This window comes from Tympanuchus pallidicinctus, unplaced genomic scaffold (assembly GCF_026119805.1).
Source record: "Tympanuchus pallidicinctus isolate F22 unplaced genomic scaffold, pur_lepc_1.0 scaffold7, whole genome shotgun sequence".
Taxonomy (NCBI): Eukaryota; Metazoa; Chordata; class Aves; order Galliformes; family Phasianidae; genus Tympanuchus; species Tympanuchus pallidicinctus.
Genome location: NW_026294791.1, coordinates 6890976 through 6916692, shown reverse-complemented (window position 1 = coordinate 6916692; position 25717 = coordinate 6890976). Strand labels below are relative to the sequence as shown.

Sequence of the window (25717 nt, the reverse complement as noted above, 5' to 3'; positions counted from 1 at the left end):
TAGGCATCTTGACCAAGGTATTAAAATCTCTGTTAGGATTCTTCCCTTTATAGTAGCTCATTTCCCTTATAAAATCATTAATGGAAAATCAAGCCATTTTTGTTAACTCTAGTCCGGCTTCCTTGCAGGAGTGCCAGAGGCTTTTTAATATGGATCAGGTCATGAATATACATATTACAAATTGCAGCAACACTGTGTGGCAACAAAGGACTCAGATCATTCATAGAACAGTAATATCTTCTTTCTATTTTGATGAAAAAAGAAGGAAGCAGCATGCACTGATCAGGACAGAAGTCACTTACTCTTAAGTCCGTGTTTTCCTGATGCTTACAAATTCAGGTTTACAGCATGAAGCAATAGCACAGCACAAACCTAAGAATGATGAACCAGGAGTATTACAGGGCAAGAGAAATCCTCTTTCATGTTATGCCACAATTCAGCCCTGTTTCACATGAAATAAAAAGTTAGTAGGCATTGCAGTGGCAGAATGTTCCCTAGTAGATTCCCAACAGATGCCCTATGAGCAAAGCAAAATGGTGTACAAGCAGACCCAATTCCCAAAGAATTAATGTACCAATAAGAGCAACATTTGTCAGAAAGGCAGAATAAAACAGCGACATTAAATTCACAGCTAATTTATCAATCGATATTTCAATTCAGAAAAGCACACCCTCTTAAAACATCTATTTTTTTCTTGGGTAAATGTGGAACAAATGACAACCAAACCCTACTTTCTTACTTGAAACAGAGACACTGATAAAGGCTTCTATGGTTTTTGTACGGGTTCATGGAGAGGGAAAAGAGGGCCAAACTGAAGTACAAAGATGTTATTCATACACACCTGCTAACCATTACAGAGCTCTCCACAAACTGCTTTATAACTACAGTGAATGAAAAACTGGCTCATGATTAGCAAAAGCTAATTTCCAGAAATACAAACGTGATTTAAAACACAACAAATCAGCATATTATCTTTAGCACATCCTGTTCCTTTACTTTAACTTCAAGCAGTGCTCACGCTAAATGCCAGTTGCCCAGTCTGAAGCCTCCACAACACTGCTTGATGTGGGAAAGTGAACCTTTCTGTGTTACCCTAACACACTCCTGTTCAACTCTTCTAAAAATTGCCTGCTGGACCTAGGGTGGAAGAAACTTCAGAAGAAATATATGAAGACTTCCCAGATACCTTTCCCAATAGAGTACGTGGGAATTCTTCTACAGCATTAACACCTGATGGGACAAGTATGTCAAGAAGAAAGCTGAGAAAGATTGATGCTGATTTTAAAGATAGAATCTTTGCATTTTAGGGGCAGCTAGACTCCTTACTCTAATTAAATTTTAATCTACTTTTCCCAGGTTTCAGAAAGTGCTGTCTCAAATAGACTTATCTTCTAAGAAGCGTAGCATGATCTCCTCATTAGAGTTGCTACAATGAAAACACATTAGTACTAAAGCCATAAAAGATTGAGGAAATTGTGGACATTTTCCCCCCAAACTAGTGGATTTTCTTAGTATCACTTAAAAAAAAAATTGTACAACCACAAGTCTGCTTGAAAAATGGAAGCTTGATGTTTAAGTGTTTCTTCTATTCTGTTCCTTAATTAATAAAAGGATACATGCACTGACATTATAAACACTAATTTGCTATTTAGCATCCCAAATTAGGAAGCATAAACATTTATGCACTTCATTAAACACTACCTAAGAACACTTTGAGATTAACAGGAGACAAGCAAGGCTGGTAAAAGCAATTTCAGACTAAGCATTAACCACCGCAAAAAGACACTTTTTCTCTTGCCCTCACTACAAATTCTCCCCAGCTCCATCCTAGAGGTACCAGCCCCTATGAAAAGAGATTTGGAAATTGGTGAGATCTGGCAGACTTGTTCTGGTTTAAGGGAAGAAGAGGTTGGAATGCAGAGTTATGGACAGAGAAAGTACTCTTTTTGCAGCATGACATACTTAGATTGGCTTAAATCAATCACAAAATTGTACCTTGGAAAGCAAAAACCAAATACTTATGCCCTAAATTAAGGCATTGTTTAAGCACACGTGGCCTACAGAAACAGACAAAGTGGCATTTCCCCCATCTCACCTCCAGCACACCGCATGCCCCATCCCTTCCCTCTATCCCAGCTCTGGAAGGAATCCTGACATTGCCCCTCACTCATTATCTGTGCACACAGGACTCTGCAACAGGCTCTACGTCACGGTCTGCTGGTGCTAAAGGAGGATGAGAAGAGATGACATGTCTCAAATTTACATCAGGAAAGTTGCCATGGTGGAAAAGAACCAAATGGTGACACTCAGAACAGACAAGCTGAAAGGCAGGTAATCATGGTTAACTAACATCACAAATATGACATATCCTCAAGACCGATCGATACAGGTCCTAAGTCATCTTATGCTCAAAAAATGTTTCATCCCTCACGAAACAAGAATTAAGGCTATTTTCTTCCAGTTACAGACAGCAAAATGTAATTCAGACACACAACAAATTACGTCTCATATCTTTGCGGTGCAAGACTAACTTCAGGGTTAAAAATGTATATTTATTTCTAATTCAAATTTGTGCTAAAATAACTTGGTTAAATTACAGACTCACAGGGAAATGGCATTAGATTTTCCATTATACAGAATCTTGCCATAGTGTACCCATTTAAAAAATCTTCTGAAAATACAAATGTCGTATCAAGAACAATAACATGGACATACTTGAGAGCTTTGTACCAAAACCAGAAATCTGAAAGGCTCCTTGGTTCCTGAAAAAGAACGGCTTTTATATATATATACATATATATATGAGTATATATTTACATAATTTTAAAAAATAAATTACCATGATTTAACAACTTTGGATTTTTTTTTTTTTAAATTACATTGGCAATAGTGCTCTGACTACGTGATACGAAGTGAGAAAGCAGCATTCTTCCTGTGTTTTTGACCAAATATTTATAAAAACAAGCGCTTAAAATTTCAGTTCAGAAAAACACGTTGTAAAATACAATAAGATCCTTTTCTATAGCAAAATGAATTTTATGGAGTTGTTCCTTTTGAACAGATTTTTCCTGCAGCCTAGATGCACGAACTCCAATAAAACAAAATACGTGCAAGATGGGTTTGTGTTTGTAGGATTACAGCCTATACACAGAAGTGTGGGTATCCCACTGCAACTGGTTGGAAAACCTCTGAAAATTCACTGCTTCATTGTGAATGGACTCACAGTCGATATGACATGACTTAAAAACAGACTGCACTATAGTAAGGCTTTCTGACAGAACGGCTCAAAAAATGAATCCGTTATAGAATGAAAGTAACGTCTCAGGGCAGCTTCTCCCGTCAGCAAAAATGCCACACAAGTAATAATAAAAAACGACACTTATATAAAACACTAATATTTTATTAAAAATCCAAAATTTATTGCAAATTGAACTTTGCACTTTCCCTCCTTTCTTCATTTTTACATGACTTATTGATATCCATGATTTTTTCACAGATGTACTTGTTGACTTTGGAGAGTCTCTGTGCAATTTCAGTTTCATCCACAGTTTCTTGTGCTATTCTATCATACAAACATTCTGGGGAGAAAAGAAAAAAGAAAAAGGAAAGCGTCATTAGTCTATTTTTAGAAGAGAATATAGCCCTGTTTGGGGCTAACTGCTCAAGAGACATCACCATAGAGTATTTGTTGCAAAACAACAGAAGCTCTCATTGATTCACTGGCTATTTTGTTAAAGATCTTTTTCACCAGGATTGAATCTTTGGCATGACAACCTTCTAGTTACACCATGACAGCATTAAGAGGCTTTCTATACAGAAATAGGGCTAATTCCAACCTTCCTTGTCAGTCTTGCCCACCTAACTCTGGTATTTTTTCATGTCTCCAGAGTAGATTTTGTATCTTCTCCCACATGAATGGTTTCACAACTGTTATTTACAGTTTCCTGTCACTTCTATCATTGCATCTTCAAAACATTCAGTAAATTATAATGGTTAGAAAGAGAAGCAGTAACCAGTAGGATAAGGCATCCATTGATCTTTTAATTATTATTATTATTATTTTAAATCTGTACATCATACATTAGCATCTGCACCTTCATGGTGTGCCCTGTCTTGGGGCATACTTTGCTTTTATTAGTAGATTAGCCAGGAAAAGAGCTATGTTCTCACAGGTTTGCACAGTGCATTTCGTGTTCTCAACTGTTACACAGAAAGCAAGCAACAGTAATAACTGCAAAGCAACGAAGACAACGAGAGTAGAGACAACCCCGTTCATGGTGTTGGCAGTTCAGTACCAGGACTCAGCACAAGTTACTGAAGCTGACACAACACACCCAACTCCTTAGACACAGGCAAGCTTTTCTTTTTGTTTTCATAACCTGAACAATGTGTTTTGTTGAGTAGGCTACTAGCAATAAACAGCTTCCCAGACTGATTAAACAAACTCAGCTCTGCTTTGCCTATTCCAGTGTCCGTTTATTGCTTTATATACAGAAAGCCATAGAGATTATCACTTAATTAACATGGTTTATAGCATTTATAATGCATTACATTAAAAAGTTATGAAAATTAAGTACTATGCATGCTTTGTAGTTCACTTTGAAACCTCTCAGAAGTTTTATAAAAGGCTATTTCATGTTAACAAGGTTTATAGCAGTGCTCATGCATCATACTTTTAATAATTTCTTTGTTACATACTGCACAGTAGAAAATTTTTAAGGAAGCCTGAGATACCAGACTCATTAAGAGCTAATGCTGTTACTCAGACATCCATTTTAAATATACTACTCTATGTCCACAGAATGATGAGAGCATCCAAAACAATACGAATTTTAAGTTGTAAGATTTACACTGAATATAAAATAAAATTAACCAGCATGAAACCCAATAGCTGAAATGCCAATCATAAGGAAACTATGATTTGAAGATGATGCCTAGGAAGAGGCATTTCACTGAGAACCCGAAGAAACCCAGCACGCTTACAGGATGAACTTGTATTGCTGCAACCTCGTAAATGTGGCCCAAAAGGTTGCAGCAGATGCACCTAGTATGGTGAACTTCCAGTACAACACCAGCTACAGCCACAAAAAAGAATTACTTGACAGAACCAATACATCAGCTTTGGTTCTTAAAGTCAGTATGACCCAGGCAATCCATGACTACGGATTGTCACAGTTCTTCATCTTCTTTCTCTTCCATTTCTGAGAGGCTGCAGAAACAGTAGTTTAGTAGTTTAGATGGTGGCTCAGGAGCTCCAAAAATTGATCCAAGGGTTCTGCTGCTTCTTTGCCTTTTGACTTTAGAGAAGTATACATACCTTCTTATTTCTGACATAAGCAAAGAGTCAGGTAGACCTGAACTCAAAGGTCTACTCAAACTGAAGTCTAACAAGGAACTTTATATCTTTCTGTGATACGTGAACAAAGCCAGTGGCCAACTACCTTCCCTGCATTCCTGCACTTGTCCAACTGTTACTCTTCTTTTTTTTTTTCTTCTCTATTTCTCCATTACATAACAATTTCTCATATTTCCAGTTTTCTGGGAGTCACTGTTAATTTAATGGGGCAAGATCTCGAATATTAACACAAATGAAAAGGACACGGAAATGTGGAAAAACATGTTTATGCACTGCCTGCTGCCACCTGAAAGTATTGGCCATGCAGTTTAAGTGGCTGAAGAGAAAATCGTGCAGTCTCTAGACCAACAAAAAAAGAGTTACAGACAAGGTGAAGGAAACACTGGAAAGAAAAACATGGAAAATCAGTGAGTAAACAGTAGAATTCAAGTGATGGTGGAGGCAGGAAGCCAAAGTTTGACAAAAAACACAGTAAACTGAGGAGATGGGGAAGAGCTGAATTGCTGGGGAGCATGAAGTTAAGGAAGAGCACAAAAGGAAGAGCTCAATCTGCCTCTCACCATTTATCTGTCAGAGTGCACTTCCAAAATCACTAATCAAAACAAGTTAGGAGAAAGTTATCATTTAAATAGTGTAAGCAACACAGACCGGCCCTGACTGAAGTAGAAGAGCAAATTCTCACATAAGTAACCTTGCCAGCAGCAATGAGAAGCAACAGCCTTCAGCTAAGAAACTAGAAGGCTCACTGCAATGAACAATAATCCCTTTTTACTGCAGGTTTGCACATCTGTAAACTGGGCAACTAATTCTTTTTTAGGAGCAGACAAGCCACAGAGTGGACTCCTTACACAGTCAGTATGTCATCACTGTATGTTAGGATTGTACCAAAAAGTCCCGATCAGAAGTGGAAAATCGGTATGGAACAGCGTGCATTTCTGTATTTATTCTCAAGATAAGTTCATGAAAAAAACAAACAAACAAACAAAAAAAAACCAAAAAAACCCATCTTTTAGTCATTTCTTATGGAATAAGAAAGACAACAGCGGGAATACCAGCTTCCAACTTTTCCCCACAACACAAAGACACAGACACGCACACACTCAAAGAGGAATAGTATTTCTTAGTTCCAAAAAGTGGTACTTGCAAGGCACATTACAACCGCTCATAAGACAGTTCACAGTTAAGAGCACACAGTGGCTAAGAACAGGAAATACAGAATAACGAAGCTCAATCAAATTGCAGAAGAAACTTTAATAGGGAGATTGCTTTCAGCCCTACTGCAATTTAGTCTGGACACAAAACCAAAATCCAATTTTGCTAGGTATTCCACAAGGAACTGCCTCAGTTGTAACTTAAAAAGAAGAAATACCAAGAGAGACAGAAATGAATGCGAAACACAAGCATGATGATACAAAGGGACTGAAATTCACTATTCATTTTAAATAAAGGAGAAGGCCTGCTCTATCTCCAAGTACTAAATGCATAGACTCTGGCTTGCAGTTACTGAAAGTGTCACTGCAATTTTTTCCTGCCAATGATTTACACTTCCTGTTCAAATTCCAATTCAAGTGCAACATTTAATTTTTACTATTTACATTTTCTCCACTTAAAAGGGTAAAACTATTATTTCTCAGCTCTGAAGGCATGCATATTTTTACAGACAGCTATAACTGTTTCTGTGCCTCATGTCAGAGTTGGTTACATTCTGGATGGAAGAATGTGGTAAAGCTACTCTCAGGCTTGTTAAAAGCAATAAGTGCATTTAGAAAGATTGTTACGTTACAAACAAATTCCAGAATCATGTGGTATTCTCCAAGCTCAAGAGTCCTGTCCTGGAAGTGGTTCAGAATGATGATCTTCTAGAACCTTACTGAAGTCAACATACAACTCTTCGACTGTGAAGGACTGCGCTGTGCACAGCTATTGCAATGTATCTGATTTTTCCTGGATATGTATGCATTAACAATGCAATAGCAATTTTAATTACAGTTTTTAATCAGTTAATTTTACATGAGCTGAGAAGAAGCATCTTTCAACTCAGTGATTAATGGTTAAACTTCAAAGCAGGAAGCAAAAGTTTTCAAATAACCTACCTCTGACAATGCTTAATTTGTGAGGTGAGAGAGGTGGCTTGGGAACGGCATCTTTCTTTTTTTTGGTTGCAACTCCTGTGACACTTCTGTTCTTGAGAACATCTGTTCCCCAAATCATAACCGCTAGATTTTTTGTATACTTTGAATCTCCTTGTGTTACTTGCAGCTGGTGCCATTTCTCCTCATCTACCCAAATTCCACTGCCAAGATGGACCTAGAAGGTAGTAATAATAACAGCTTATCTATGGTACGTAGCACACAACAGTCTCCAAGTGCTGTTTGAACATTAATATTAGGTACTACAATAACAGTAATTAGGGTTGAAAAAAATCCATTTTGCCTAATACTGAAACTTCTCCAGCTTTGTGGGGACTCTTCTTTTCCTCAATTCTTCTTACCCTACCTTTTAAATTTGATTTCTGCCCACCCATAGCCTACCTCCCAAGACTACGGTTAGGAATAAAGATAGAAGAAGGAAACAGGAAATATATCCAGTATTATTATAAAGGTATGCACAGCATACAAACCAAGCACCAGCCTAATTTAGGAGCAAAATAAAACATTTTCTTTAACATGAAAACTTCCCTTTCCCTTTGGCTGAAAAAGACCTGGAGCAGTAGAGAAGGGAGGTAGCAGAGAAGGGAATACCTCCTAAGCCATATCCTGCTCCTGCTGGCCGGACTGAGCTTGATTGTTTAAAGTAACTTGATGAGCAGAAGTGATTTTGAGAGTTTCAATTTCAGCATAAGCCAAGAAACTTCGTAAGTGCTGTAGAAACCAAACTCTATAATAATAAAGTCTACTTAGTCTGAACAGTCTATCCAGGTAAATACTGCTTTGTGGTAAGGCAGTGACCCACTGCTGCAACATCATAAACTTTCCATTATCGAGATACAGAGAGTAGAGATATTGCATTAGAGCAGTAAAAAGGGATGATAATGCAGGTACTGAGAAATGCAGCATAAAGCCACTATAGTCTCCAATACAAATCTGCTTGAGTGTAGTTGTGCTTCGTAGTCTTGCTCAGTGCTGAATATGCTGGGCTGACTCCCACAGGGCTACCCAGCATCCCTTCCTAAATGTTCTCAGTGCTTACTTAAGACAAATGCAGGACAAGAACTTGAGCACCGTCCTTAGGCTGGCACTGTGCACATTTGAGCTGATAAGCCCCCTGATAACCAGGCTCTGTCAAGCAACAACAAGGAAAATGACTCTACCATAATCAGCAGGGATCTGACACGAGTGCAACTAGTAAATCCAACTGGATCCAAATGCTGGCCCTGTGCAGCAGAACCACAGTTAATATTTGTCCTGCATCTGTCTGTGCTCCTGATCCCTGGAATACACTGCAGACACCTGTAAAGCCTCTGCACACAGAAAGCCTTGTTCACATGCTGATTAACTTCACCCTGCTGGGCCCGCACTTGCTCAGTACCCATGACAGGGCAGTGCATGACTGAGCTATTCCAATCACTGATAGAACTCGCTGCACTGGAAAACAAGATAGAACTTGCTTTCAGAAAATTCTGTAAAAGTGGAAAATACCAAAAATATGTATCAACCAGACTGTTACATAAAATTCATAAAATCTGATTAAGTGGAGGCTCTCTCTGTAACACGAAAACCTTAATTAAGCTTATTGCCTCCTCATCATTAAAAAAAAATAATCCTGTGAACATAACTCTCTCCTTTATTAGGAGAATTTGTTGGGCTTAGCTGTTTTCTTCTTAGTTTTTCAGATTTTTACTTCTTTCATATGGTGTTACATAAACTGTGTCTGTTACCCATATGGATCTGAAGAATATCACATAAGTCCCATTAAATTCATTGAACATTGGACAAAGCTACTGTAAAATTTTATATAGCCATAATTTTACAGCCCACATTCAAGCAAATTCAAGCGAACTTCCATTTTCCTTTAAAAGGAAGCCTGCCTTAATTATTATTGTGTGCTATAGCCTGAAGAATTATTTTATTACAGCATCTTTCAAGAGTAAGTACTTGTATAAAACCTTAAACAGGAAAATAGAATGGTTTGGCCACCAGCTACTTGGTAAAAAAGAAAAGAAAAAAAAAAAAGAAGTATAAAACCATAAGGCAAGCTGCCTCTACTGGAGGAATTGCTATACTAAGAGGATTCTAAGAAGCTTTTCATAAGTCCACATTTACTCTACAGGTATAAATTGGCTATTTTTGTTTTAATCACAAAAAGTTACCAGTAAAAATGAACACAACAGCTACTTATAACTGAGATATGGAATGTCGCGATGTGAGATTTTGGGTTGCTATATTAACTAAGTTCTAGAGAGTGTCCCCTATTTGATCAAAAATCGGATTCCTTCCTGCTAGAAATTGTTTAATCTTTTATTTGTTCATTAATTTTAAGTTATTTAAAATAAAACATAAAGTTACAGCAAATATTTTTTATATTTATGGTTCTGACAGATCACTTCTTTGAACGTCCTTCATTTAGTAAAAAATAATGATTCCTGATATGAAACCCCTGTGGTAACAGGAACGACGTGACAGACAGCCACAGCCACAGAAATCTTATGTCTTTCTTTTTCTATTTCTAGCAGTGTCACAGCAAGAAATTTAATCTGTCCACGTCTCAGTTTACCTCTCTAGAACAGGCTTGGTACTGTTTCCTATTACTCTCAAAGTCATGGGAAGCTTACTGTATCAATTCAGAATTCACTACCTTCTTGCTGGAAGAGGTGCCCCATGGGCCAGTCCCTTGGCTTGACGAAATCAATGGGAACTTTGCCCCTGACTTCAGCAACAGCAGGATCAACCTTTAAGCCCAGTGCAACAAGAAGAGCAGCAAATTCAAAGTAACGCTCACCATCGTAACTGTGCTAACAAGTGCAATATATTTAAAATGTATCTCAGAAGATGGACTTTTTTTTCCCCTCTCCAATGAACACCATAGGCTCTTGTTCAGTAGGCTCCTGTCCCTCTGGAGGAGAGAGATTTATCTGCATGGAAAGAATCCTGCTAAGATCAAACACAATGCCACAAAGGGGTAAGATTTCTAAAAAAGTATTTCTCACTACTCTAGAAATGTACATCAATACAGAAATAATGGAAAGAAAAAAAAAGAAAGGACACAAATCAGGAAAATGGGGGAAAAAAATGCTATCCAACACTAAATAAATTACTAGTTTATATTTCTGGCATCTGAACTGGCTGAAGCACCCCCAAAAATAAGAAAAAATTAAAAATACTCCAAAAATACAAAAAATAAAATAAAGTAAGAGATCTGTAAAGACAGAAAACTTGTAAGTGCCAAGAGGCTGGCAGATGGAATAAGAGTGCAGAAAAAGTTGCATACAAATACTAAAGGACATACCTTGCTTGCAAACCTTACAGAGAGAAAAAGTAAACTAAACTGTCACACTAATATGTTGTAAGTTTTCATTGCCAATAATATGCACATACAAAAAAAAAAAAAGCAAATGACACATGTTAAATACGTGTATTAGGCAAGAAAAGCTACCTGAAGAAAATAACTGTCAAACTGCCAAAATTACACCATTTTTCGCATACATTTTGTCCCCAACAATTATGTTGAATCATCTTTAAGAAAGACAGGCACTTTTGCAGTCAATGTTGTAACACAGATCTGAAAATGTAGCATGTGATGTTATTCCATTACTAAATTCTACTCCATGTGAAGGCTGAAATGGACACTTCCTCCTAAAGGGTTCTCAGATTGTGGAACTGAATGCATACATATCCTAAGAGAATGGATCTGCACAAGCAATGCTTAAGGACATATGGTTTTGTAAAAGAAATATCACGTTAATTTAATCATAATGGCAACAGCTATAAAAGCAGGCCTCTGTGGATAAGCAGACAATGGATTAAACATACTGGAGTCTGAAAAACTATCAGTCAGGTGCTGGCATACTGCAGCTAGACTGCATTTCACCAACTTCATAAAAACATCTGGAAAGCAGAACTACCTCAGCTCATCTCAAAGGCAACGCTCCTACCATATTCAGGGGAGCCCATTTTCATTCCAGGGTTCATAATTATCTGCTGGACTCCAACCAAAGCATGAAGGTTTCTCTGCAATATGAGTACAGCACACTAAAAACATTAAAGACCTTCTAAGAAAAAAGGTATTTTTGTTAAACAGACTAATGTAACTTTATAATGTGTGTCACTGACTGCTGCATATTCAGTGGATTTACGTATGTCATCAACTGAATACTCCATGCATGCACATTAATTTTATTCCTTGTGTTATACAGCATTCTATGCTTTCAACACTGAGCATAATTTTCAGTGCTGTTCACATTTGCATAATTCCATCATTTTCCTCAGCATTAACAGCACACCTTTGCAAAAACAAGGGAAGTTTGTATAAGCTGGTATCATGCACAATCCCCAGGATTATGAAAACTCCACAAGAAAAAAAACACCTGAAGGACATTTACAAACTATTCATGCCACATTTAATTTAATTTAAAATACCTTTCCATTCTCGAGAATATACTTGTCCATTACTGGAACAGGGGCAGGAAAATACGTTGATGTATTTGCTTCCTCACTGAAGGTCTTCTGTACCTCAGGTTCAGGCTCAATTGTTTCTGGTTTTACTTTTTCAAGCTCAATGGCAGGTCCTAGACAGTTAAGAAAAGAGAGCTGTCTGCTATCCCAGAGAACATTGCATCAATCACTTCATCACCCATGGTTAGCGTAAAATATCACAGTGGTCAAGTTCACAGTAAAGTTAGAAAGAGCCCAAACCAAAATCCTCTGAACATCAGTAAGCAAGAGCAAGGTAAGTAACTCTGTCTTATAAAGATTAAAATATTCAATTTAAATTTAAGTGTTGAATTTTATTCTTAACACATAAGAACTTTTACAGATGTGGATAAGGTTGTTTCAGTGCACATCACGGGTATTTTGCTGCAGTGGTAGTGAATTTATAAATCAAAAGACACAATAGTAATTCACTAAATAAGAATTACTATACAGTTATGTAGAAACCTCCATAATTTACTGAGATAATTATACCTAACATTATATGGATAACTTATATTTAATAGAAATTTGAAAACTCTTTAGATATTTCTAAGCATCTACAAAAATGTCACGAAGGAAAAAGGCTTAGGCTACTTTTGCTGAAGTATCATGCAAAGAAAGATTATTCAAAGTTAAAAACAAAATAAAACCATAAATTAGAATTTTGATTCTCCAATCCACCCAAATCCATCCACCACTCCAATTTTTATTTTTAAACCAATCAACAAATATTAAGCACAAATTAAGTAATAGAATAATGTTAATCATTATTTTTTTTTTTGAGGTTTCAAAGGAGGATAATTATATTGTCAGTCATCATCTTTTCTTTTCCTGGTCAAATTGATCAAGTGCTCCTAAAAAGGCAGAAGAATAAAAAGAATGCGTGAACTGGATTTTATTATCCCATTCATGGCAACAGTTAAACCAGAGATCTAGGAACAGGCTATGAAGCCTATCTGGGTTTCTCGATGCCTCTTAAGCTCTTGAGAAGCTCCAGCAGCCACAGAGGTCCCATGCAGAGAGAGTGGTTTGTTAACAGCACAGCTGCCAGCACAGAGCCCCGACTACAGCCATCACCCCCTTCAAGAACTACAAGGATAAACTCACCTACTTGTAAGAGCTACAGCGTATCAGATATTGCACAGATTCAATAAATGACAATTCAATAAGCATATCACCATTATGGACCAGCATCCCTCAGTGCTTGTACGCAGACCAAAGTCTGAACTGATCTATGGCTGCAAGTCAGCTCAGAACAAGAGCTTTCAGGTCATTTTCCTTAAACAATTCCTGCACTGGAACACCCAATGTAGTCATTCCTCCCACTTTGTGCAGTTTCATTTATAGATTATCACATGGTCGTATCAGCATTTCCCCAACTGCCAGTATTTGACCTTTATCCTATAGCTTATTCTGTACCTACATAGCTAGCTAGCAGTTCTCAGATGACTGCCAGTCAATGCTCAGCAACAAGAACTCATCCAAAAAGAAGTTGACTTGCACAACTACACAGCAGTGCCACCAATAGTGTCTTAAAAGCCATATGCAATGCAAGCATGGCACAAAGAGAGAAATCACAAAAACATAACATTTGCATTACAATTTCACAGTCATTTTCATAAGCACTTGAACTATCATGCGTATACCATGGTGAGACTGAAACAAACTGAAGTTTCAACACTTGAAAGTGTTAAAATGAGTCAAATTGGGGAAAATTCTTGATTGATTGAACCATCCCGAGTTTTTGCATAGATCTTCGTGCTGGCAGATGCAGGGATGTAATTGCCACGTGAACTTAACATGGAGAAGTGAACTTTTGGCTTTTTAAGAAAACACTCTTCAACAAAGTGCTATTTTGAGCTTTCTTCAAATGTATTATTCTTATACTAAGAAAACTGCTTCGAGGAAGATACCTAAGTATAATCACTTTCTTACTAGAAGGAAACATTTATCTCATCTAAACACTTCTAGTGTTCGCTACTTAGAAGTCTTTTACTGCACGTTTACAGTAATATATTGACACAGCTGGGATCTGGTTTCCAGAATCCCCCAAGAAAAATAGCTGACTGAAGTCCCCAGTAACCATAGCTCTAACAGGTCAGAAAGATCTCTAATTGAATTCATACTTTGCTGCTGAAATCACCTACAGAAAGCCTTGAAAATGTCTTCTTTCATACTCCACTGGTTCTTCTTCTCAAACAGAAATCTGTCTCTAAGTAGGTAGTCTGCCCAGTTTCTTTCAATAAGTACTAAAGAGTGCATTTTCAGCTCCACACATTGTTAGACATGCAACTAGCATTGTTACCTTCATACCAGTGGGTGTTGTGTGCCTAATTTATCATGCACCATACTTTAAAAAGTTCTATGTCTGTAGCTCTTGTGCTCTGCATCTTATTCTAAAAAGAGCAATGGACAGGGATACATATGTATTAAAAAAATGCTGCCATCTAAAAGATGAATAACAATAGTACTTATTACATATGGATCATGAAAAAATAAAGACAATTCGTCACGACACAACAAGGAAACAAATGCTTTCTTCAAAAAAATCTTTCTGATTGTAAAGTTTCCTTACTATCCGAGAGGCCCTCAACTTCAAATGCGCTATGAAGAGGCAGAAGGCTTCTCTTCAAACACCTCCTGAGCTAACAGGGTCTACTAGGATTTCAGTGAAAACAGCAGGAGTCTGAGAGATGATCATGCTTTACATATGCAATTTCCTGCACTCCAGCTTGCTAGGAATGCTGGATTTTTTTCATCGAAAAGCCAAACAGATAAAGAGAAGCTGGAGTGTGTGTGCTAAGATGCATAAATAATTGGTCTTTCTGCCTATCCTGCTGTCAGTCCCATGACCCTGTAAACTGCATCACCACAGAGAGCACAGTTAAAATAAGCTCTCTGTGAGCGAATTGGGGTGGATACACTTTTAGGCACTAGAGGAACATTAACTCCTAGCAGTGCAACACGCATGTCTGAAAGGTATCTACACCCAAACAGCATCCCTGATACAACTTCACTACCTCTGGTCATATACAATCACAGCAAACTATCCATATCTTAATCTGTAGACACTTAGTTTTAGAAAAAGTTCCTGAACTTCTCATCTTTTGTATCTATTGAAAGTAAGGAAAACAGGGAAAAGCCATTGATTTTCAAAGTCACCTCACTCTCTCTTAATAAAACCAGGGCAAATTAGGGTATTTTTAGATGCAACAGAGCAAAGACAAGCTACAAGGCTTCCTGATATCACAGTAGGCAAGTGCAGAGAGGCTCTGGCCATGTACACACTTCAGGGAACATGAGCATAGGATACTGTAACTGCTTCCACTATCATCACCCTCTTTCCACACAGCCTTGAGCCCTAGAACTCTGGTCAAACTCTTGTATCTTCCAGGAAGTGATCCATATTGAAATGATGGAAAACTTTCTGTTATTATCCATGGATCAGTAGCGATTTCACTACTGCTGTTGGCCACAACTGCCCTCAGGTTCTGCTGTCCCCATGTGAAACACTGAGAATCCTGCTCCTCCCACAGCAGCAGCTCAGGATTTCGTAGCAGAGACGAAGGCCTATGTCTGGAGCAGAATATACTGACTTCTTAATTCACACTGAAATCAGCATATTGACAGGAAATTAAGAGACTGAATACTTGACTGAATGTTAACTCAAGAGGGTGTTCTATATTTGATCTGCAAGTTTAAAATGGCAACAAGGACGTGTTTCCCACAGCTGCAATTCATCAACACAAAACAGCTGTCATCCCATGCAAGCAAATCAGAAGTCTCTATGGTGAAAGAGAAATGCAATTAGTTTGCATTAAGTTCAGCCTGCTAGAGGTAAAGCTTAACTTAAATGACATGTCATTTGAAACTCTGAGTTTAGGAGATCACCACAACAACCAAAGATAGATTCAGGATGTAACCTATTTTCTGAACCGTTTTCAGAGATTCTTCACATACTCAGACATACTCCATTTACAAGACTGGAAAGTAAAGAAATACATACATAAAGATTTTTTTTTTTTCCTGATTAAAAACAGCACTTTTTCATAGTATCATCAGACTCTCTAATTAATAAGTTGCTGAAGATCTCTCTTTCTAATCTTTCTAGAACTTGTTTTTTTCTCTGTGAGAGAGGCTACAATGAAAGGCAACAGTTAGCAGCAGTTAGTATACAAGTATACACAGCACACACAATACACACATAACACACACGACACACACACAGTACAGCCCAATGGGCCAAATTCTACCTTTGTCATCCATGAAAAGTTCCAAAGGGATCCAGGAGAGAACCCACCTCCAGAATGTTTTAATGTTACAACTAATTATTATAAAGGATTTCTGGAAGTTATTCATAATTAGTATTTGTCCAGGCATACAACTAACTTGTTTTCAATGTATTCAAGATGTATTTTCTATTATGTAGCAGAGACATACTGATAACAGGTCCAATAGAGGGTCCAATGGAGTGAAGATTCCATTTCTTTTTCAGCCTTTTTTCAAAAGTTTTTCTTTTTCTTTTTTTTTTTTCTTTTTTTTTTTTTTCTTTTTCTTTTTCCTTTTTCTTCTAAGCTTTCTTAACGTGGCTCTAGTGAAAAAAAGCAGCCCCCTTTCTTAGAGTGAAAGAAATGAGACAGAATTCAGAAGCTGTCTCCATTCCACTGCTGGTCTCACCACTCAAACTGTTGTCAAGTCTACCAACTAAATTGGTATTTGATGCTGTTTAGCCCCATTGCCTACAAACATCTGGTTGATGTTCCATTCACATAAATTCCAGCTAACTATTTGCAGATGAAGAAACATCTCTCCATCCAAGGAAAATTTTTCGAAAGCTCGGTAGAATCTACTGCCAACCACATTGTGTTTTTTCAGATTGTGGAAATCTTGCCTGTTTTATTTTAAAAGTTAACTATTATTTTTATAATAAGTAATGGCATTTTAATTATGCAGAGCATAACAACAATGAGCGTTCACACCCAAACACCCAGTTTAACTCTTCAGCCTCGAAAACCTGAGTCCAAATCTGCCAGCACACCTTAACACATGCTACAGGACAGGCACATGCTCTATCAGGTTCAGGTTTGTACGTGAATGGATCTCCATGCAAACTGCATGCATTCGTTCAAGTAGAAGAGCCAATATCCAACTAACATGCAAAAATTAATTTTTCCAGATACACAAAGGCAGACATAAGACACAGCATGCTAAGTCTGGATGCGTAAATTTTAACCAAGTTTCAGTCACCAAGCGAATCTTCAACACAACAGTTTCACATTCTATTAGCAAATAAATATAATTCAGTAAAATATTTGAAGGTATTCCGAGGGTATCATCTTCAATGAAAAGGATGAGCTTTTTATTTTGTCTTTTTTCCCATTTATTCCAACATAATGATTAAATAATTGTTATAAACCAAAACAATTTAGCAATTACTCAAGATATTTAAAATTTAAATCCAAATTACACAAACCTGCATTTTGTAACACATGCTGATAACGGGACGCTAATATAGAAAGTTTCTCTTAATTAGTCTTTAACAAGCCATTATTTTTTAAACAGCATGGCTGTTTAAAGCCACTGCCAAGAAGTTCAGGTGTATTCCACATTCCAGTGTGCTACTGACGGGAAGCGGGGGGCAGAAAATGGGAGGTAACAGTCACTTACATAACAAAAAACCCTAACTGAAAGAAGTAAAATAGGTTTTGCCCAAATTTTCATTGCACTGCCTTTTCTTTCTTCTTTTTTTCTTTTTAAAACTGGAACATATTGGTATATTTTGCAGATTAAACTTTATTGTCTTTTTCAGCATATACTGGAAGTTGAAAGACCTGTTAAAATACAGCTGCTTAAAACGAAACTGATTCAGCCAAACTAGCACAAAGACCTCTACTACCATTAAAGAAAAACCCAGACATACATATCATACAAATTCGACGTATATTGTACAGCCATAGCAGAAAACCCTTTTAACATTCAATGTCCAGTTTAACAACCACTGCTATTCTTCAAAAACGTTTCCATTACTATTGATCACATTTGCAAAATTCATTAAAACTTGTCCCATTTAAGTCCGGCACTTACCACTACCTAGTCTTAGAAGCAGTACATCCTGGAGTCTCCTGTTCAAGTCTCTGAGCTCTTTCATTTCTGACACGAGTGCCCCATATTCCTTTAGCTTCTTTGCTTGTTGCACAAGCTGCCTCCGTGTTCTTTCAAGCTCCTGTTGAATGTGTCTCATTTCTTCTTGTTGCTGTTGGTAACTCCTCAGCAATTCTTCATACAGAATCCGAGGGACTACAGCATCGTCCATGTTGTTCATCCCTTCTGAAGCCTCCATGAAAGCCTCCTCAGGGCTGGAAGTATTACTGAGACTCATCCCATTTTGTTTTTCAAGGCGAGCAACAACTGCTTCGATGCTTTTGTGTGTACCTTCACTTTGTTTCCTTCCATCTTGCCTCTGAGTGTTACAATAAAAATAATAATAATTAGAAGTATAGTAAGGTTTAATATAAATTAAAATTCTACAGATTTGTGGACTGTTAATATTCTTTTACTTATTAAAAAAATGCAAAAAAAAAAAAAAAAATAGTCTGCCTGCAAAAATGTTTTGCCTATCAAATCCTTATGAAGACACACGCTGTAGCTACCATGCAGGTGTAATTCAGCAAAATGCATATACAAGCTTCTGAAATACAGACGTCTTTCTTTCAGGTCTTTCTTTCTGCACTTGTGCAACAACTGCAAACTGACTGTGTTAATAGGTCACTCCATTCCATATACAAAGCTAATTTATGAAAAAAAATAACACTGGATCTAGTGCTCTTTTCCATTCAAGATCATGCTTAACATCTAGATTTCCTACAACAATGGCTTTTCTGGTAGGTAAGAGAGACAATCAGTTATGTTTGTCACCTGTGATGACATCAGAGATCAAAGGAGCACACTACACAAAGCTGCTGTTTGCATTGAGGGCTTGTCCTTCCCACACACGAGGAGACAAAGCCTTCTGACTTTTCCCCTGCTACATTAGCCCAATGGGTGAATATGTTAACACTATCAGAAAACAATGAAAGGGAATTGAAAACACTGAAGTTGGAGACAGAACGTATCATCTATCTCATTTCCCTGATCAACTGATTGTTTCACTATTAGTTCTACATTGCAGAGGCTTCATCTCCTTTGAACTCTTGGCAGAAATTCACCTTCAGTCTTCTAAATAAAATCCAAACTCTATAAATTAAAGCACACCTGTTTTTGGGGGCCCATACAGCAGTATTAAAATGTAACGGTACGTGTAAAAATCACTATGTTTTATTGGCCAAATATGGAAAAAGCATTTGAACTTCCAAGCAACTGCAAGGAAAGCAAATGTAGTTCATAGACTAGAGACAAGAAGCTGACACTATCAATTCCCATACCACAGTATCCACGAGTAATGTGGCAGAAAATGAGATTACTTCATGTTATGCCTGCTCCACGCATGCTCTAAAAAAAAAAAAAAAAATGCTGGCCCACCATAAAGAGATGTGCTAGCATCATTCCTGCAGCTGCAAAACACATGAAGCCACAGAACATTATTTTATTCTGAAGGTTGGCAGGCTTTTAAAGAAATTATCTGATATCAAAAAATAAATATGGTTACATAGTGGGCTTCTGCAATCTGGACCTAAAAAGGCAACTGGCAGTTATAATGTAGGGATGCTGCCTTGTCAGTTTGCCTTCTCAAGCACTGCTGTATTTGAGAAGTCTCAGAGCACCTCTTCCAATTCCAAACAAGTAAAGTGCATTAGGTCATAAGTGCCACTGAGAACAGCTGGTCACTTTTAAAGCATTCTGCACCCAAGTGAAAGAGCATCATTCCAAAAACCTCAAATGGTGATTAAACCATGTGAGACCATATAAACAGAAAAGTGTTTGATTGCACATGAATCAGGTTTTTGAAAACCCATACCATATCCCCTCCACTCCTAATTTGAACCAATTACAATAAACACAATGTTTTAAGGAGATCAAAAGCAGCACTGGAATTCTTAAGCTATGAAGTCTGTACATGCCCCAAGCACTTCCTCCCCCCAAAAAAAAAAACAAAAGAAAAAAAAGGAAAGTCTTCAGTACCTTACTGTGTCTAAGCTCCACATCTTCTTCCCCATAATCTGTAACCTCCCCAGCTTCTTCTACGTGATTGAAAGAGAGTTTGGGGATTTTAATTTTCTTCTGCATCACACTGTTCTCAAGGTCAGTTTTGTCCTCTAAAATGTATATTGAAAGTAAAATTTTGTTACATTAATCAGTGTTCTTACTTCCAAATGCTACATGACTTCAGTAAGACTCGTTTAAAAAAAAAAAAGAAAAGAAAAAAATATCTCCCATGCTACATTCCCTTCAAATTAATGCATAGTGTAACTCAACTGATAGCCATTGACGATGCTAGAGTTTCAACAGGAGATCAATCAGGCCAAACCCAAGCTTAAGTATTGTAAAATGCCGAGCTAAGTTTATTGGAACCATCAGAAATGTCAACAAGTAGGTAGTACTATCACTAAATAAGAGTTAAAGATGCTGCAAATAAGGCAACTTCCTAAAAGCATCTGCATTACTTTAAGTTTACCAAAAGTATTTTCATATTCATTATCTGTTGCTGCAGTTCAGACTCTACTGAGGCTTTAAGTGAAAATAAACTTGGTTATTTATCCTGTACTGCACTTGTACCAGCAATCAGCAGCACAGATTTATTTGCTAGCATGGCAGATTCTGCAGTCGTGCAAAGGCAGGAAAAGGAGATGCTGCAGGACATGTTGAAATCTTTGAATCTCAAAAAATTTAAGTAAAATATTTTCAAGTATGAAAGATTCTAAAATACCTCAAAATTAAGTATTTCCTGAAAATATGTTTGAAGCATGTTAATATTTTTGAAAAGATGCAAAGGGGGAAGGGAAGCAAGAGTACAGTCACCCCAAATGTGTCTGTGACCTGTGAAATTCTTGCAGAGCAAACCAAGCCTAAAGAAATTTCCCAGCTTGGCTACCCATGCAGGACTTCGACAAGGAGCGATGCCTTTAAAGTCTGAAGTGTTGTATTTGTGCACTGAAAGTCTATGAATAAGAAAACATTTGGAGTCTTCTTATCCACCTGCAAACTGTATTTCAGAAAGTGTCCCATGAATATTTTTGAAGGTGCTAATGAGGATGACATTTCTTAGTGTTTAGTTGCATTGACTTCTGCTTTCTCACATTAGCATCTCTCCACAGGACCTTGAAATGGTTAGAGTTGACAACACAGAAAAAGGAAACAAAGGTAAATCACTGTTTAATGAGGAGCGAGGCATTCATTAGAAATGAATTACACAGATGAATGCAATTCATTTTGTTCCAGATAGAAATGGATCTCTTGTAGGCAAATGGTGATATTACAGCCCACGGCTATGTAAAAAGAAAAGGCACAGAAAAGGCAGAAGACGACATTAGACAACCTGAAATGAAATGCAGATGGTTGCAATAAATACTAAGACAGATGCAAAACGAAACAGATAAACAACAGAAAACAGCGAGGCTTATTTTAGATCATTCTCTGTTCCCCAGAGCATCATGGATGCTTATCCCAGTAAAACAAAAAGGCAATCCAACAGTTTCAGCGTTGGAAAAAAAAAAACAACCACAAAAATACACAGAGAAAGAAGCAGAAAAATAACAACAGCACACAAAAACCAACCCTACATTTCCATTTATCTGGAAAATATAGGTTCATGAGAAGAGTGACACAGCTCACTTCTGCTGTCAAAGAGCAGAGGATAAGACAGCCCTTACTGCAAAACAAACAAACCCAAACATATAAATTTGACTGAAGGATAGGCTAATGGGTACTGATATCTTCTTGGAAGATCAGAAATTGAAAACTAAATAAATCCAGATGGAAAGAAAAATATACATTTTTCTGTGACTATATACTTTGGTGCACTGGAGTGTTTCACTAAAATATGTGCTCGCAATTCTTTCAAATGTATTGCAGAGCAAGCTTTCCTAGGTTGCTTTGCCAAACCATCTTCCACAGAACATGAAGAACAACATTCTACATCTCTTCTGCATTTAAAGAATGCAGATCTGTTTCTCTGGTCTGAAATAACCCTTGGCCTCTTTACAAGGTGGACATCATCCAATTGCTTCACATAGTTACCTAAAGTGCCTGCTGGCACTTACCTGAGGTGAGCCCTAGCCAGAACCCGAGGCAAACTGGAAACGGACACCATCAGTTCTGCCCATGGCCTGGGAAAAAAAGGGCTTGAAACACTCTGGAAAGGAGTCACAGAGGAATAAGTGCATGTGTAGGCTACAGTGAAGTCAGCAAATACTTTCTGACATACAAAACATTAAAATAAAAACAATTTGGAAGAACAGAAATATTTTTCTTTTGGTTTTGGCTTTCTATTTTTTAAGACAACTTGTATAGGTTAAGAACGCATTCGATGCTCTGAAGAACAGAAATGAAAGAAAATAACCAGTTTGGGGGTCAAGTAAAACAATGCACATTATCTCAATTCTTTACCCTCCATTCCCCTCTCAGTTCCTCAGTCTGCCTATGAAATCTGTATTTACATGACATAACAGGTGGACTGAAGGTAAAAGTGTATTTATATACTTCCTTACGAATGCTTAGTTTATCAATTATTGGTGTCTAACTATCAGCACAAGTCTCTCCTGTATTTGGCAAATCTTTGCATTTGGTTTCTTGATATTACTGCTTATCCTGTAAACGAACCAGTGAGTTGAAGAATTACTTTTCCCCACAAAATTTGAAGAAACAATGGTAAAAATGAGCCCGTGTAAATTAAAGCTTGTTCTTGTTTTTTTTTGAAGTACATTTCTAACTTCTGTTGTCTTCCACATTAGCTGCAGATAGAGCCAGAAACAAACAAACAAACAAAAAAACCCTCTTAAATTTAGGATAATGTTAAGTACTGGCTTATGTCCTGTAAATATTAATGGAATTTGGGAAGGGGTGGGAGGGAAGTGAGAGTGGACCAGAGGGAAGGGTAGGAGAAACATGAATTTGCCTTTTGATCTGTTCTTCTTAGAACTCCATTTCTGCTGTTGTGTAAGCCTACAAAAGGCAAGGACAAAAGAGCAATCCAGAAAATGTGAAACATGCACAAATCCTGAGCCAGAAGAAAACCAGGATATGAACCTGAACAGCTGGACAAGATGCAATTTGCTCTCTGGAGCTGTAGAACACACTGAGAAAGGCAGCCCCAGAAATGCTGTCACTCAGAGCCTTTTGCAATGACGTGAATTGTTTGTCCAGACTTTGCCCCCAGTCATTTAAACCTTGACACAAGTTAAAGATTATACCTTCCCTTTGGTGGTCATAAACAGACTGTCGTAAGTTGTATCTACTGCTTTTCCTGTGCGTGAAATAAGTGATGTAGTGAAACTGAACACAGAGAACTAGCACTTAACATCGCTAATTAGGTACTTGTAATGAAATAAACAGCACAGAAGCGCGATGCAAGCATGGACAGAACTGAAGCCCTCTGCCCTTTAAACAGACATTCCAGAAGACACGGAGCACAAAAAACTGCTTTTGTGCACAGTAGTCAGAGAAAATGGTATTTTGTGATTCAATACACAGAATGAAGAATTCTGGAATAACAGTACTCCAGGAAAAGGTCAGGCTTGGAGAGATCTCACCAGTCAACCTCACCAGGTATTGAAGTACAGGGCTCAAGAGCCAGTGCATGTGACAGCACTTCTCAGTCCGTATGGCCATCTCCCATTGTTCCTCAGCTAGCAAGAAGAAAGCAAACTGCTGGGAAATTTCACAGTGCCTGGGAAGACATTTGCCCTCAGCATTGCCAAAAGAAAAGAATAGAAAAAAGCCAAAAAAACATGCCTGCATTAAAGAATCAGTATCAACTAGCGAAGGATAAACTGTTCCTGGAATGTCTCCTTCAGTCGGGGCCTTCGTTTCAGCATCAGAATGGGTGGATCAGAGCCAAAATGCAATAGCTTTGAGTCTACAGCAGCAGGGAACTGAGGCAGACAAAGTGAGTTTGACAGGGCAGGAAATGAGTTGGTTAAATTCAAGTAAAAATATGTTAGTGACCTAAAATTGAAAACTATATTCCAGGATGTAGAGTAGAACTACGGAAAACTCAAAGTCTCTTTAAAACATTCCTTACTTTCTAAATTAATGGTACACACTGAAGAAACTAATCCCTTCAAAAAACAGTTCACATTCTGTTTATAAGTTTGTTTGTCTTCTAACTTCTGGAGTCAAAGATGAAAAACTAGAGGACGAGAGCTCTGCACCCTGAGTAGATGAAGGATGGAAGGTTTTGGATCAGCCCAAATAAGGGGATCAGTGATGCTATAAATCTTACAGTAATAAAATGAGAGAACCTTGAGCAAAATTCATCCTTTCCCTAAGCCTTCAAAAAAAAATTCCATCCCTTGTGAAAAATGATATACTGACAGTTCAAAAAATTCAACATCACTCTTCCCATTTTTAGGCATATACCCAACACATATGGGCAGCACCTGCGAAGAATTCAACATAGCAGCATGGGGGGAACTGCCTCACTGCTGCCTGAGAGAACAGCATTGCCTCCATAGGTTCTGCACAGCTTTCAGTGCACACTTTAAACAAGACAGACTCTCGAGAACCAAAACAAAAAACCCACAGACAAAGGTATACTTGGCGCTTCAAAACAAATACAAGCATGGAGCACCACAGAGCATGGGTTCCTAAGTGGCACTTAAATACAAATAAACAGTAATCAATATCGCTGTGACTGAAAATGAAAGCAGTGTGATAATACAACAGAAAAAACCAAGCTAGTTTATTTGAAAATGGAAAGAAATGGAAGAACCATAAGTTTCTTGCTAATGCAAGATGCTAAGGAAGTCAAGAGGAAAGATTTAAGAGGAAGACGTGATTTCAGAACGTATAACAACTCTACAGGCTCAGAAGGTGATCAGGACATAGAGAAAGAAAAATTCTTCTTGCACGAACCACCCCTGAGCTTAAGACCTCTACCAAAGTGGAAGAAACTCAAAACCACAATAATATACAACACAGTGGAATGGATAGTGTAGGAATGCAAAAGGTATGCGAGGAAGTGAGCCACTGAAGTTGAAGCAGCGAAAATGAAGGGAGCAGGCAGAGAAGGGATCAAACATTTCTGCGTAAGGATGTCAAAGAAGAAAGCTAGAAAGAAATTTCAAGAAGTGACAAAAGTAAGGAATAAAAATGCAAAGCTGAGTATCCATCATCAAGGCTAATATCACCCTCAAAAATTTAAGAACTAAATACCCATGAAAAACATCCTGAGAAAAAGACAGCAACAGACAACTGAGCGACCAGGGAAATGTCTTCAAAAAGAAGTGTGCTCCAAACATCAGGGAAGAACATAACAAGCAGCAACGCTGACAAACAAGGCCAAAAAGCATGTACAGGTGAAGACATGCTCTTGAGAAACCAGCCAAAAGGTTGCTAAACCTCATGAATTGCATTTGAATGGAGAGAATGGAAGCCAGACTGAAAATAACTCTAAATGAGACTGGGAAAAGGCTTGTTAGGTTTGGAGATATTGGGTAAGGAGGATGATGTACCAGAAACCTGAGTCAAGAAAGCTCCCTGATGATGTATTTCTTAATTCAGAAGTTAATATGAAGCCTCTCCAACAATAATTAACCAAAAGCAACACGGCCCAAAATAAATGTAAATAATAATTTAT

At 37.7% G+C, this 25717-nt stretch overlaps 1 protein-coding gene across 7 annotated transcripts in view; it reads right to left on the bottom strand.

The window, feature by feature from the left end:
- The window catches only part of BEND5 (BEN domain containing 5), an 851004-nt gene that overhangs the window by 313810 nt on the left and 511477 nt on the right, over positions 1-25717 (bottom strand). Inside the window, exons 2-7 of one of the 7 annotated variants that reach the window (XM_052665970.1) lie at positions 22182-22273; positions 20104-20237; positions 18070-18445; positions 11932-12080; positions 7450-7663; positions 3380-3578 (exon numbers count right to left, since the gene is read on the bottom strand). The exons of 2 other annotated variants lie outside the window; for them this stretch is intronic. In XM_052665970.1, coding sequence (XP_052521930.1) covers positions 3418-3578; positions 7450-7663; positions 11932-12080; positions 18070-18445; positions 20104-20208 — 1005 coding nt within the window. In that variant the 5' untranslated portion in view covers positions 20209-20237; positions 22182-22273 and the 3' untranslated portion in view covers positions 3380-3417. Of the gene's footprint in view, positions 1-3379; positions 3579-7449; positions 7664-11931; positions 12081-18069; positions 18446-20103; positions 20238-22181; positions 22274-25717 lie in introns of those variants that run through there. 4 more of the 7 variants (XM_052665969.1, XM_052665968.1, XM_052665967.1 and 1 more) reach the window with 4 other exon arrangements.